At 45.2% G+C, this 15,894-nt stretch overlaps 1 protein-coding gene across 2 annotated transcripts in view; it reads left to right on the top strand.

Moving 5' to 3' along the window:
- HEATR5A (HEAT repeat containing 5A) overlaps positions 1–15,894 on the top strand; it is a 231,919-nt gene that overhangs the window by 169,120 nt on the left and 46,905 nt on the right. For both annotated transcript variants that reach the window (XM_063947464.1, XM_063947463.1), the window contains 6 exons: positions 2,156–2,404; positions 2,586–2,713; positions 11,796–11,943; positions 12,127–12,399; positions 13,119–13,343; positions 13,431–13,573. In XM_063947464.1, the coding sequence (XP_063803534.1) occupies positions 2,156–2,404; positions 2,586–2,713; positions 11,796–11,943; positions 12,127–12,399; positions 13,119–13,343; positions 13,431–13,573 (1,166 nt within the window). The remainder of the gene's footprint in view (positions 1–2,155; positions 2,405–2,585; positions 2,714–11,795; positions 11,944–12,126; positions 12,400–13,118; positions 13,344–13,430; positions 13,574–15,894) is intronic.

Here is a 15,894-nt window from a genome sequence, read left to right as displayed (position 1 = left end):
CGGGAATTCTCCACGGGCCCTTTCATATCGCACAGTGACCCATGTCGACCCGGCAATATACCGGGTCGATACCGGGTTATTTGTGCGATGTGAAAGGTGTACTGGAGAGGGGTCCTACAAAGTTGGTAAGTATGCTTATATGTTTACGTGTTGTATCTCGGTTTCCTTCTGAGTAGGTTGGACCAAGTAATAGGGTAATTCAGATCTGATCGCTGGGCGATTTTTGCAGTCCTGCGATCAGGTAGTCGCCGCCTAAAGGGGGAGTGTATTTTCGGTGTGCAAGTGTGCAAACGCATGTGTAGCACAGCTGTACAAACTGATGTTGTGCAGTCTCTGCACAGCCCAGGACTTACTCAGCCGCTGCGATCACATCACCCTGTTCGTGACCGGATTTGACGTCAGACAACCACTTTTCAAACGCTTGTGTTTTTCCTAACACTCCCTGAAAACGGTCAGTTGTCTCCCACAAACAACCTTTTCCTGTCAATCTCCTTGCAAACGCCCCGTGCAAATGGATCCTTCGCACAAACCCATCGCTGACCGGCGATCCCCTTTGCAGCCGTGCAGTGCGGTGCATACGCATGCGCAGTTCGAATCTGATCGGCCACTGTGCGAAAACGCACAGCAGCAATCAGATCTGAATTACCCCCTAAATATGGAATGAATCATGCAATGTGTTAATAGATAGTAACCCACAAAGTGTAAATGAAATGTACTTGGTAAGAAGGTAGGTGCCTACTGTCCTCTGCCTATGCTAGCCTGTCCTGTTTTGCGTTTACAATAGCAAGTTTACATAAGTCATTGATTTGCATAAGTTTACTTATATACGTATATGTGCATTCCCACTTCTGGTGCACAGATGCAGTATGGAAATATATGGTATGCAGAAAAAAAAACCTGACAAACGTCCGACTTAAAATGAATCCTATTATGTCAATTACTGATTCAGCCGCTGTCTTCTTTCACCCAGACACCAAACTTTGTAGTTCAGTCTCTGCTGAGTCAGATAGCAACTAGAACTCGGACAAGAAAAATGTATCCACATTCTGAGAGAATATCTCATAAGTATACGGATCTGTGCTTAGTACATGGAAATAAGGCTTTTAACCTGTTATATAGTCTGAGTTATGGGAAAAACCTCAATTAAGAAGAATAACACTTTTAACAATTACAGTATTTACATTTTGACACCGCTTTTGTTTCAATTAAGACACTTTGTGTATTCAGGATGTGTCCTGACGGGTGTAGTAGGGTATGCCGGTGGCCGGGCTCCCGGCGACCAGCATACCGGCGCCGGGATCCTGACCGCCAGCATACCGACAGCTGGGCGAGCGCAGATGAGCCCCTTGCGGGCTCGCTGCGCTCGCCACGCTGCAGGCACGGTGGCGCGCTACACGCGCCACGCTATCTATTCTCCCTCCAGGGGGGTCGTGGACCCCCAAGAGAGAGAAAAAGTGTCGGTATGCTGGCTGTCGGGATTCCGGCACCAGTATACTGTGCGCCGGGATCCCGACAGCCGGCAAACTGCAGACCACCCGTCCTGACGCCAAGGCGTGATTCTGAGTAGTACGCTGCAGCGTCTGTATGTGCGTCTTTTGCTGTTTTTGACTTTATGCAGATAGCAAGGCCTGCTCTGGTGTACAGCCTTGTGTCTGCATGGGACGCCCGCTTCCAGCGGCTTTAGGTGGTCAGATACCGCTTGTTGCATCTCAAAACTCGCACCAGCCCTAATCTAGGTGCATATTCTCCATCAGAGTATGGCCTTCGGTGTGAACATTTGTGTGTTGAGTTTGCAACCATTTCCGTGACACATGTGATACTCCCATAACTAGCCAATTAGATGGACTATCTCCAAGCATCCGCTTAGCCACCGCCAAGGAATGCTCGATACATTTCTGAGTCCATGCGTCTCTGTGCGCACGGATTCCGGATCCATGCTCACTGCGACTTAGACGCAAGATCGTTCAACTGCGTGTGACCTCAACATTGCGTCTGACTCAGAGTCAGGCCCGTCTGTGAACAGGATAAAAGTAATATTGATTATCTTATTAATATACTAATTATTACGTAAGTGAGTTCTAATGTTATTTCCTGTCAACTGTTTTTTAATCTGCTACCTCCCCAGTTTAATCTCTTCTGTGTTGCTGTTTTTCAGGGGGAGCATTTTATACTGCAGAGACCAGTGATGCTGCCAGGCCACACTATCTTGGCTCCTGGGCTCCGATTCTGCACGCTACTTCTCTGTGGCTTAGCAGCTCTGGTTTCCTACTTCCAGACCAGGATGAGGCTGGTAGCCGGCTCTCCCGCCCTGTTACCCCCACCACCATGGGGCAGGAGCGGAGCACACAGCCACTGACCAAGTCACCAGAAGATCTGAATTCTGAGAGATTTCACCTAATTCTTGGTATACGGTTAACTCTTGTTTCATAATCTGTTTATTTGTTATGCACCATATATATATTTGTCTAAAAATGGGTTTAAATGTAATATTTAATTTACATGTGAAAATAGTAATTCTAGCTGTCTGTATACTCTGTCTATATCCATATATCTAATGATTATTTTTTGCTGGGTGCTCATGGCAGGAATCTGTGTGGAATTTCTCTGTAGTCCTCCTGTGGATGCTCCTATGGAAAGAATAACCGCCTGTCTGAGGGCTATGAGGGCACTTCTCAGAGGTGCCTGGCCTTGGGCTCAAATCGGGGCCAATCATGTAAGTGCTATTGTCCATCAGTCTGCACATTATTTTGTAGAGGAAACACTGCGCTCAGATAGATCTTGTATATAAACACCTCAAAGTCTAGGGCACTTGACTATTTTTGCCTAATTCACTGGCACACCATGACCTAAAACAAATGGGTTTAGGATGGACTCCTTCCCTAATAGCCATATCCCTGTATTCCCCAATGAACTACACAAGAAATAATTTTACTAAACAAGTAAAGAATGTTTGTCTTGTTGCGTGGGGGAGACTGTAAGGGGGTGATACCGCAACATAGAGGTATTCCAACACAATTACAAGTGTGGATGGAAGCTGCCTAAGGGGGACATGTACTAAGCAGTGATAAAAATGGAGAAGTGGGGACTTACGGGGGCGGGCCAGCTAGTATGGCCGCTTTTTAATATAGCTCCTCCAGACTGTGGTGGGAATCTGCTGCAATCCTGCGTTTTAGAAGTCCCTCTACGACATTGAAGTGCAACCCCTTACAGCACAGAGTAAGGAGAAACCAGGGATTCCTGTTTTATGGAGGAGAGCCACTGATTGCCCCGGAATTCGGCCATCGGAGGAGACGGCCAGCATGACCGCCAGCATGGCGTTGGCGCGAACCCCGTACTGCCTATGACATCTCAGGGCAGCTCCCTAAACCTCGAGGACGGCGGCCGCCGTGAGCTGAGAATCTGATCCCCCACCAAACCCTGTGGAGTCGCGGGTGACGGCCGCAGAAACGGAGCGGAGCTTTGCAGCGGCTGTATCGAGCAGGGAGACGCTGGGCGGCTGTGACCGGCGCCTGTAAGGAGCGTGACCGCTAGCGTCTGAGACCAAGCCTACCTGGCAGCAGAGACGGCGGGGACGAGTAGCGCTGGAAGAATCTGCACCTTGGGACGCAGGCTGTCAAGGTGAGACAGCTGCCTTTTCAAGCCCTGGACAAACCTGATCGGCGGCTGGAGGAAGCTTTCGACCTGGGGGGGTCTCCCAGCGGCCTCGTGATCGCGGTGACGGAGGGCGGTGGATTCATAATTCTTTGCCTGCCGTGTGGGGGACTGCTCAGGGGCCAGTGACTGCAGGGTGTCCAAGACACTGTACAGAAAGCCTGCATATAACACACTGCCACGGCTTTTAGGTGGTGTTCAACGACAGTGTGCACCCTTTCCCCCAGGTACTAACCCTGTCTGTTTACCCTCCTACTTCCATTAATACTGTAATCTTAATTTTTTGCATTACCCCTACACTTTGATCCGTTCCCCCCTAGTGTGTCTCCCTTCCCCTCCATTGCATCTTATCCTGCCTCCTCAATTTCCCTCCCCCCTGTCCCGTTTCCATTGCTCTCCTTTTACACACCTGGCCAAGTGGGGCTCTGCCGTGGACACAGAAGCGCTGCCTGATAACTTGGTGTCAGTCTAAAACTGACAAGTGGACTGAACTGCTGCGGATTGGTTTAGGTCACCATAAGCTGCTTCTTCTACTGTGTCCCCTACTCCTGAGAAACTTTCCGTTGTACTAGACGGATCCGCTCATTGCCAGCTAACATTGGACACTGCTCATATTGTTTTGCAATAAGGTAATGGATAGCATATGATCCATGCATCTTCCACTCTACCTTATACATTTACCTTATACACTTGTACCCAGCATTAGATGGCAGGGAATTACTTAATTGTGTTTCTGTGGCCACCTAGTGGCTACTCTGGTAATCTGTTTTTCATTTATTGTTGAAAAATTTTGTATAGGCTCAGGCGAGAGTGGCAAAGTACACACAGCGTACTTCTACTATCACACTCTGGTGGTGAGTGGTTGATTTCTATTCAACCAATTTTCTCACATCACTCTGGGGGTTGTTGTTTTTTTTTTTTTCCTCCCATTTCTTTCTTTCTCCCATCACCCTCCTGTAGCTTGTGTATAACCATTGCTATTGGTATCTTCATAGAATTCTGAATTTCTGCTTTTTTTACTCAGTGATAGTTTACAGGATCCAACACTTCTGCTAGCAGTTATTGCTTGCAGATCCGCTCTCCTTCAGTTTGAATCCTTATACTGCAGCAACTTACCATAGTGGCGACAGGAAATACGTTGGTAATGTAGGTCTATGATTTATATCAGGGTCTAATGTAACCAAATCGGTAAGACTCTTCAGCCTTTCAGTGGGTCATTTTACTACTAGCAAATTTTTAACTGAGCTCGGAGTTCTCCTTGTGTTGGTCCATCGTGGTATGGATAAATATTTGGAGAAAAGTCAGAGTTCATCTGCAAACATGCCTTCCTCTAACGCTAAAACTGGCTATAACCGCCAAAAAAATCAAAAGGCTAATGTGTCACATCCCCCATCTCCTAACTCAGGAGGGGAGGAATCTACCTCTCACTCCCTCTCTAGACAGGGGGTGATCCCAACACCGGCAGAAAATGCCAAAGAGGTCATTAACATGTTGATGCCTCTCATCGACAAAAAGTTTGAAGACTTACATGCGAGGTTGGATGCCTCCTTAGCCAAAATTGAAGCAAACACGGCTAGGCTAGACACTTTAGAACAGAGGACCAGCGACAACGAGGACTCTGTACAAGCCCTACAACAGGAACTTGCAGCTAAAACTTGCACTATACACACCATGATTGAAAAAATTGATGATTTAGAAAATCGCAATAGAAGATGTAATTTGCATTTTATAGGCACCCCAGAGATAATTCCAGATACACAATTGCAGAATTACATTAGCGTTCTTATCCCCACAGCGTTGGGGCTCCCAGATACTGACACTCCCTTGCCAGTGGAGAGAGCCCACAGATTAGGCGCACCACGTAGGGACCGTGGCAACCAATCCAGGCCTACTATTGCGAAGTTCCTGGACTTTCGTGATAAGGAGAGGTTGCTGCAGGCATACCGCGCAGCTCCAGAACTTAGAGTTGACGGTCAGAAGATCTTGGTGTTCCAAGATTTTTCAGCCATGGTCTCACAAAAACGCAAAGCGTTCTCGGAGGTATGCCGGTTCCTAGTGGACAAAAAAATTAAATTTGCTTTACTTTACCCGGCCAAGTTGAGAGTAATTGAAAATGGCCGCACTCAATTATTTACTGACCCTCAACAAGCTAAGTCACACTTCCTTAGGAGTAACCCACCTTCACCAGCCCGCTCCAACGCTAGCTCTAGAGATTGATAGCAGCAAGTGTGGATAACTTCTAGGAATACTGCATACGATGCCAAGTGGGGGGGTTACTTCAATATGAAGCCAGGCCCCCTCCCTTGGGTCTTACCTTATGTCTTATCTCTAGACCCTGTTTGATTGAACTTTCTTTGTTTTTTTTCGCTGATGATGTTTAGTTGGTTTTATATAACAATGATACAATGCCTGTTGCTTGTATGTTTGTTGTTACATGAATGGAGCGCCCCCTTCCTCAAAGTTGGGGATCCTCAGTTAGTCAACATGGGTAAGTTGGGCGACCCATGCTTATTCATTTATTCAAAAAATGTGAATGTATTGCTTCATCTCGAACTATTTTATGCAATAACCTGCTTTGCTTCTGCTGGGGTCTATTGGGGTTGTTCGGCGGGGGGGGGGGGGGGGGGGCGGGACTCGGGACCCTTAGACTTTAGAGCCCCCATGTGTATTCTGCTGGAGAGGAGACAGCTTCTTCTCACCAGGGGTATTTGGGTAACGCTGTGGTTTTTCTTTTCCCCCTTTACACATGCCGATGGCAGATAACATTGACAATGCCCATACTATGAGGGATACCTCCCACTGCTCCATATTATCTTGGAACGTTGGTGGCCTAAACACCCCGATTAAGAGGAATAAAATTCTCACTCACCTCCGTAGGAAACATCCATCTATTATCTCCCTTCAGGAAACTCATTGGAGACTTGGTGATGAGTCTACCTTGCGTGCCCCCTGGATAGCAGACTGCGTTCAGGCATCTTACTCCTCCAAGTCCAGAGGGGTGGCAATCTTATTTCACAAACACTTGAGATACGAGATCCTCCATTCAATAATGGACCCTGAAGGCCGGTACTTAATTCTTGATGTACTAATTGAGGGTAAAAAATTTACCTTAGTGAATTTATACGCTCCCAATGTGGCGACTGGGGAATTTTTACGCCACCTAACACAGATTTTGGCAAGTAGAACCAATTACTCTTTAATAGTAGGTGGGGATTTCAACGCGGTTGACGATCCCACATTGGATAAGTCATTCCCTGTTGCTAAACCGACCTCCCCATGTTGGCAATTTATTCAGGAAATGAAGGATCTCTTACAATTGAGCGACCCGTGGCGTTTATTACATCTAACTGACATGTCTTATAGTCACCTATCCAGAGTACATGGCTCTATGTCACGGATAGATTATATACTGATGGCTAATCATCTCTTGAATCAGACGAAAAGTGCTGCACTAGATGATATTGTTATCTCGGACCACGCTACAATACGGTTGGAAATCTATGTGGATTCCCGAGTGGCTATGGACCGTCTTTGGCGTTTCCCAGATCACCTCTCTGACTCGGAGGACTTTAAGAAATTTCTACTGCAGTCTTGGCATAACTTTGTGGATGATAACATCGAGCATTGGGATGATACGGTGCTGTTCTGGGAGACGTCAAGGGCGGTGTTACGGGGTCATATAATGGGCTATGTAGCTAAATTGAGGAAGGAGAGTTCGAGACAATACCATATTTTACACAATGCAATGTCCCAGAGCTTCCGGATTTATAAAACCAACCCCTCCGAAGAACACTTAACGGCATATGTTAGGGACAAGAAATTACTTGATGCATTTTTAACGGCTCAAGCTCAACAGCGCTTAGATTACACTAAATTCCATTACTATAAATGGGGTAACAAAATTGGTAGAGTCCTGGCCACGATGTCCAAATCGAGGAGACAACGCTCCTTTATAGCGGCTTTAAGAGACGACTCCCAGAGCAAAACCTATACTGCAACAGACGACATATTGTCGCATTTGAGTAATTATTACACTGCACTTTATAGCCCTATACCCCCACATGAGGAGCTACAGAGGGAATTCTTGAATATGGCAAATCTGCCTAAGCTAAGTATTGACCAGCAAGAGGTGCTTGATGGGGACATTAGGGAAGACGAAATAAAGGCGGTTATAGCGACTTTACAACCCCACAAATCGCCAGGACCTATTACAAACTGCTACAGCGAGAGCTGATACCGACACTGTTAGAACTTTTCAATAAAATTTACAGGGAACACCCTTCTTATTCTTCATTCTCTCAAGCATTCACGACCCTAATCCCCAAACCGGATAGAGATTTATTATCAGCCGACTCATATAGACCCATCACCCTCTTAAATTCTGATTTTAAGATTTTTACGAAAATAATGGCCAATAGGCTGCAGCTGATTCTCCCTGACTTACTCACGGATCATCAGTATGGTTTTGTTCGGGATCGTCAATCGGTCAGGGCCATTCGAACGGCTATAGCAGCTACAGTTGCGTCTAGAAACTCACCCCATTCGGAACATATGCTCTTAAGCCTTGACACACATAAACCCTTTGACACTGTAGCATGGCACCATTTATTTAAAGTGCTGGAATATAGAGGCTTCAACAACAGGTTTGTGAGCCTTATTAAATATCTATATACTGCCCCGACAACCTCCTTACTAGTTAATGGCAAACGGGGCTTCCAGATAACTATGCAGAGGGGTACGAGACAGGGCTGCCCCTTGTCACCCCTTCTCTTTAACTTGTCCATAGACCCTCTTTTTCGCATACTCCAAGACTCGACTACATATCAGGGCATTCCCATTGGTGACACGGAGATTAAATTATCTGCATTCGCTGATGATGTACTATTATATATAGGGAACCCTAGGGAGTCACTGCGGGATATTTTGGGATTGTTAGATGATTTTGGGAAAATATCAGGCTTTCAGGTTAACCATGCCAAATCTGTGGGTTTATATCTAAAGGCGGGGAAAAGAAGTCCGAGATGGTGTGGTCAGTTACCCATTAAATGGGCTAACACGTACATTACATACTTGGGCATCAGACTACCCAAATATCCCTCGGACTTATATAAACTGAATGTTAAGGTGGCAACTGACTCCATAGCAAAGGAACTGGAGGCCTGGAAGGGCTTGATGCTTTCATACCTAGGGCGGGCTAATCTGATTAAAATGTGTACGTTCCCAAAACTGCTGTATATCTTGCAGTCCCTCCCTATATTGCTTAGTAGATCTGATTTGTCACACATTACCAAACTTTTCAGACAATTTATATGGAAGGGCAAAAGGCCACGTATTGCTATGCATAAATTACAACAACCTAAAGCTAACGGGGGAATTAATTTTCCGAACGTCCAGCTTTATAACCATGCTTCTTTGTTGAGGTTTCTAAGAGACTGGTTAAATAATAGTGACATTTATGCTAATACACGACTAGAGGCGCAATTTGCGGGGTCCAGAAATCTGATCTCTTTCCTTCACGGTGTAGAGTCGGAATTCGATCAGGAATTAAAAGACAATCCTCTCCTATGGACAGTCTATCGTCTATGGCATGTTCTCAGGCGAACTAGGAATTTAGGAGGACATAAATCCCTGTTTCTGACGTTTCTGGGCAATCCTGAGTTCCAACATGGGGAGGCGGTCTTTCCTTTCACGTTGTTCAGTAAAGAGGGCCTGAAAAATATAAGAGATATGATTGATGGGGCGGGAGGGAGGCCATTGACATTTGCACAGGCACGAGAGATTTACCCGTTTGTTCAGGGTTTCCCGCTAGCGTTTTTTCAGATGCAACACTATACCAGCTCGGTTCTTAAAGCTTTGTCAGGGGCTGACTTCACTAACGATCTAGATGCTATTCTACTGACCCCCCCTGCCACAAAACGGGCTCTGTCCGCACATTATAGAATTACCACTCTGCTGGATCATTCTCACTCAAATTCTGGGATGCATAAATGGGCGTCTGATTTTCCTGGGCTTACGTGTGAGGTACTCTTAACCAGTTTACTTCACTCTTGTAAATTACTGCCTTCGGCACAATACCAGGAAATGTTCTATAATATAGTCCACATAGCCTACTTTTCCCCGTACAAACAATGCGTGGCAGGCATGACGGATTCGGATAAATGCCTCAAATGCCTTACACCCAGATCGGATCTCATACATTGTTTTTGGCTTTGCCCGTTGATCCGACACTTTTGGCTCCAAGTGCGGAGTTATGCCATGGAACACTTGATTAATTTAATTCCTTTTACAGCAGAGTGGGCAGTTTTTGGGATACTCCCGGAAGGGCAGAGAGTTACAAAGGGATGCAAAAGGTTGCTTTTGGCAATAAGTGCGGCTGCACGTAAGGCGATTCTGCAATCCTGGATCCTTAAGGATCCCCCCACCAAACGCCTATTCAAGGGAAAATTGCATCACCTATTTCAAATGCACTGGATAGAAACTACTATACAGAAGGGCAAATTGGTGGGGCAGTTTTTCGAGTCATGGGAAAGTTATATAGCTACCCTCCCCATTGACTTTCAAATCAGAATCAAGAACTCACTGAAAGGAACTGAGTGGTATGAGACTAGAATGGCAGTTGGTGACCCTCCTATAGTGTTGGCAAATTGAGTGTTGGCGGTGTCGTGTGGTCCCGGCCTCCTCATAACACCATAGCATAACAAACAGCAGGTTTTTTTTCTTTCTTTCTTTTTTTTTGTACTATTATTTTTGGTTTACTTACAGTGATACGGTGTTAGCGGAACTACTGAGTGTAACTAACATTGCTCATTACCGAACTTTATTATAACTCGTGGACCTCTCTTTATTTGGTACCGCTGATTTTTCTGCTCATTGGCTATATTGATAGCATGTACCCATGCCTCTTCACTGCTGATACTGTTGTTATTGTATTATAAAGTGATGCATTCAATAAAAAATTGTTACACTAAAAAAAAAAAAAAAAATGGAGAAGTGAGCCAGTAGAGAAGTTGCCCACGGCAACCAATCCGCATTGACGTAGCATTTATAATTTGCATACTATAAACATATACAGGGCAGCTGATTGGTTGCCATGGGCAGCTTCTCCACTAGCTCACTTCTCCACTTTTATCACTGCTTAGTACATGTCCCCCTAAGTGTTTAAAAGCATCTGAAAGAAGCAATAACAAACCCCCTGTCTGCAGAACTAAAACCAAAATTTACAAACTTCATTACGTGGATTTTGATAAGTCCTGATATTGCAGAGTTGTTTTCCAGTGTTTTGTGGTGAAATTCCCAGCATTTGCCAAAAGCCTTAGTCCTGCACAATGATTCTCATGTTATGTTAGAAATCCCATAGGGTGTAGGAGTTGGCTATCAGAACACATCCATGAAATAACAGTCACTTAAGATGCTGCCTTGAACTTGAGTTTTTCTCTAGGAGTCACAGATAGGGAATCTCACAAGCAGCATGATACCATGATACGGGAGGGACAGTTAAACACATCACAACCAGCGATGGAAAGGGCCAAATATCAAAGTGAAGTCCTGACACAACTTGTGCATTCTGTAGAAATTCTGGAACAAGAGAGTGAACTTCATTGAACTGTAAATGGGGATCAGAATAAGTTACCAACAGTCTTATGCAGCTAATATGGAAAGGCCTCTAGGCAGAGTTTGTATGTTTCCTGTCTCCAGTTGTATCATTAGCACCACATCTGTAGTCTGGTGCAGGTGCACCGTGGTGGGTTAAACCAAGCATATAAGAAGAGGGACCAGGATCATCCTGCGGTAAGAACAAAACTCCACTTACGGGTGAACATATGCACACAATGCAGGAGCACCAGCGCCCAATTTTCGTTCAGTTCTGGATCAGGTCCTAGTGATTAACCTGTGGGAGAGGAATTATTTAGTGTGCACCCATATAGTGGCAGGGCCACTATGAGGAGCAGTGAGGAGTAAGTGACATAGCTGTAAGCTTTGCTAGTCAGGTGAGAATGATGCATACATGAATAAACACTGCAAAACCATAAAAAAAACCTGTTGTGGAATGGGTTTCCATATTCTGTAGACCAGGACATGACCATCCTGCTAGTTCTTTGTCTGCAGAACTCAGCACGTTTCTGTTCTTTCCCTGCATTCCCTAGGAACTTGCCATTGAGTTGGTCTCTGTACTGCACCGACTTCTTCTCATGAGAGAGTCCTCAGAAGTGCAACTTCTGGCCTTAGAGGTTGGAAGACAGATCCTGAGTGCAGCACAAGAACACATACAGGAGAGGAGGAGGAGTGCAGAAGGTAGGAGGTGTAGAATGCTGACGTTGGTAAAGTTCAGAAGGAGCAATACTGTGGGTTTTTTTGGGATAATATAAACCACAAACATGAGATTCAATAACAAGGAACATCATGGGTTCATTACTAACTATGCTGCTCCAAGTATCCCTATTTTAGTGTAGTCATTTATGTTTCCGTTTCTTCTAGTTGATGATGGAGCTGAGGAAAAGGAGACCTTGCCAGAGTTTGGGGAGGGGCGCGATACTGGTGGCTTGGTTCCTGGGCATTCCCTGGTACTTGCTGCTTTGGAGATGTGCCTTTGTATCCTCATCAGACAGTTACCTCAACTTAGTCCCCGTCTGTCTGGGAACTGTACTGGAAGCAGTGCAGCAAAACAAACCCTGACTCATGACGCCAGTCTGCTGATCTCTGCTGCTCTGGGCATTCTAGCTGAGCTGCCCTCCCTCTGCTCTCCAGAAGGTGAGGATAGGCAGACGTTGGGCTGCACATTTCCATAGACATAAATATGGGAAAAAGCAAATCATGTTTATTTTGCAGCTTTTTTCATTCTCTTGTTTAGAAGATGACTTTATTCTTTATATGCAACCAGACCTCACCTGATACATCTTATTAGGGTGAGGTGTACCAGCAGCTTTGAAACTTGAGGAGCCCAGGGTTAAATTTGCTTACCTGGTAACATCTGCTACTGTATCTGATTTCACTCTGATTTTCCCGCCAAAATCTGATCTCAAAACGAGGCAATATGTCAACTTTGTCCATGGAAGATGATGTTTTCCTGACTAAACGTAAACTTCCATAGATATAGGTGATGTTTGGCGGGAAAATATGAAGTTTTGTCTCATTTTGAGATCCGATTTTGGTGGAAAAAATTCAGTCAAATCTGAGCCGCACATCTCTAATTATAATAGTGTTGTGTGATTGGGATCGGTATGTAAAGCCGGTAGGCGGGATCCCGGCCGTCCGTTTACCGACAGCAAGATCACGACCACCGGTATGCCGGCAGCGGGGCGAGTGCTAGCAAGCCCATTGCGGGCTCGCTACACTGTGGGCACCGTGGCTCACTGCGCTCGCCACAGGTTGTTTTTTTTCCCTCTCCTCACCGCTAGTCTAGATTCCGGCATCGGCATTGTGACCGCTACCACTACATTTACCGTCTGTAATAACCACTTCTCTTATAGGCAGTGTGTCAATCCTCCCAACCCTGCTGTACTTGGTGATGGGTGTACTGCAGCACACAGCTGAGCAACTCCCTGATGGACGGCTGCCCCTGACAGTAACCTCTGCCTTACAAGCTCTGAAGGCTATTGTGTCCTCTCCCATGTCAAGAGTAGAAAAGACCAGAGCCTCATGGACCAGTCTTTTGCACAGCTCCGCTTCCTCTCTGCTTCAGTCACAGGACTCAGGTCAGTGGTTTTGGCACTGATATACCATACACTTATCTCCAGCACTGTGAACTAGGTGACTGACCTCTCCCCTGTCATCTGTTACAGGTCAGAAGATGGACAGGATTTGCATGCTGACTGCTCTCACCATATTCTTGCTGTCTGCTAATCCAGAGGTTTTGTCTGAGCCTGAACTTCAGAGTCTGTGTTTACAGAGATTCCACTGCAGCATTGACAGCAAGGATCCCAACGTAAGGTCACACAAAGCCATGTGGCTTGTGTAATGGGGCTTATATGGAGGAAAGAAAGGCACGTTTCAACTCTTTCCATTTGCACGGCTGACGGCAAGCTGCGATGCACTGTGTGTTCTCACGCCTTTCAATCGTAGCCAGCATTAGCCTTTCCAGCAATTTTGACCACAGTAGCTCTTCTGTAGGATAGGGCCAGACAGGCTAGCCTTTGCTCCCCACGCACATCAATGAGCTTTGGACACCAGTGACTCTGTTGCTGGTACATGTGCTTTATTTCCTTGGACCAGTTTTGGTAGTTCACCACTGTATACCGGGAACACCCCATATGACCTGCCGTTATGGAGATGCTCTGACCCAGTTGTCTAGCCATCATAATTTTGCTCAGATCCTTATACCCATATATCCTGCTTCCAACTCATCATGTTCACTTGTTGCTTAGTATATCCCACCCCATAACAGGTGCCTTTGTTACCAGATGATCAATGTTATTACCTTCAACTGTAAGTGGTTTTAATGTTCTAGCTGATCAGTGTACAATTATAAACACATACAGCTAGAGATAGATCTCAAACTGTATATATATCTGGCGCTGAAATACAATATATGGTGATAATTTACCAGATGGTAATCAATAAAAATCGTGACCTAATGGGCTGCTGAGCAAAACAGCTGGTTAGGCTGAACAACTAATTGAAGCACAAGAAAAGGGAAAAAATGCTCTGCGCACCAAAAATCACTTCGAATTAATTAATTGATTAAGTGCAGTCTAGCAAGTAGAATGATTGACTCAATGAAGCTTGACCTTTTTTAAATAAAAAATATTTTATCAAACAATAAATGACACAAAACAAAATATAAAGAACAAACAATATATATATATATATATATATATATATATATATGGCAGTTTAAAAACCAGAGGTTTTCACCTCTTGTGTATGTAAACAGAAACACTGTATTAGGCTTTATAGACGTGCTGTTTAAACAGCATACAATGTATCTAAAATGCAGATCAGATATCTTAAATAAAGGAAGCTCTCTACAGAGAACAACAATTGATTCTAACACTGGCGTCCCAGTGTGGAATCATATATAATGTCCACAGATGGCTCCACAATATGAAATTATTAAAAGCAAAACAAACGGTAATAATTACCCCCGTGCTGATACATGAGATGTAATGCAGAGTCCTGTATGCATTTGCACGAGGAAGATGTAAAGATTTGTGATTGCTGCCACAATATTAATTAAAGGACAGACTTGCTGGAATACTAATTCTCCGTTGTGAAAAGCCGTCAGTTGACCATCAGATGATGATCAGTGTACAATGTTCATAATGTTCTCTGAGTTAAGGGAAGGTGAGTGCACCTAACGTATGTTATCAGGCATGTGGCTGTGGTCTGTAGCTGCACCTCCATGAGAATGAAGCTGTTATCTCCTATACCCTTTTCCAGAGTTATTGCACGTGAACCCAGGATTTCTGTGAATGGAAATGGCTCAACCCGTGTCCAGTGACCCAGGAACCCAACCCAACTAGCTTGTAGGGTTGGTTCCGGGAAGTGGTGTAGTGTAAACGGTTAAGCCGGGTGTATGCGACCCGGGACCAATTTACTGGAAGAGCCGGTGCTAGGAGATGATCTCGTCTCCTAGCGCCAGTGCTGCAGACGTGACCAGTGATGTCACTGGCCTGACAATAAGCCGGGTCCTGTCGCCGCTCTGAAAAGGGGTCTCAGCCGGGTGCGACCCAGCATTTTGATGTTAAAGCGGCATTAGACACTGCCACACCAGTGAGGTTAATGAGAGGGGGATTATCTGGTGCTCTTCAATCATCTTATAATAAGCAGTGCAATCATACAAAATTATCCTCCTCCTCTTTAGTCAATGTAATCCATTAAATGTTCTCTCTAAGGGCACGATTAAATGAATTTGTGCACACGTTACAGAGAATTACAGTACAGCAACTGTATGAGGTGAGGATAAAACCTGCCGTGTTGGTGGCTGCAAGTACAACATCCCAGAGACACTTACACGTCCTCCCAAGAGCTGAGACATACTCAGATTACACCGGCAGGACCAGATATTTCCTGGGATCCGGTCGCTAGGTCGACAGTAACTACGTCGACACTATCTGGTGGACCACTATTGGTTGACAGTAACTAGGTCGACAGGTGAAAAGGTCGACATGAGTTTTTCACGGGTTTTTTCTTTTTATGAACCGTTTCATACTTAACGATCCATGTGGACTACAATTGGGAATGGTAACCTTTCCCGAAGCATGGCGGGCCATGCGAGGGGACACGTTGCACTAATTAGTGTTCCCA

Source organism: Pseudophryne corroboree, chromosome 12 (genome assembly GCF_028390025.1).
Source record: "Pseudophryne corroboree isolate aPseCor3 chromosome 12, aPseCor3.hap2, whole genome shotgun sequence".
Classification (NCBI taxonomy): domain Eukaryota; kingdom Metazoa; phylum Chordata; class Amphibia; order Anura; family Myobatrachidae; genus Pseudophryne; species Pseudophryne corroboree.
Note: the sequence above shows the minus strand (reverse complement) of the source record. Positions and strands in the feature narration are given on the sequence as shown.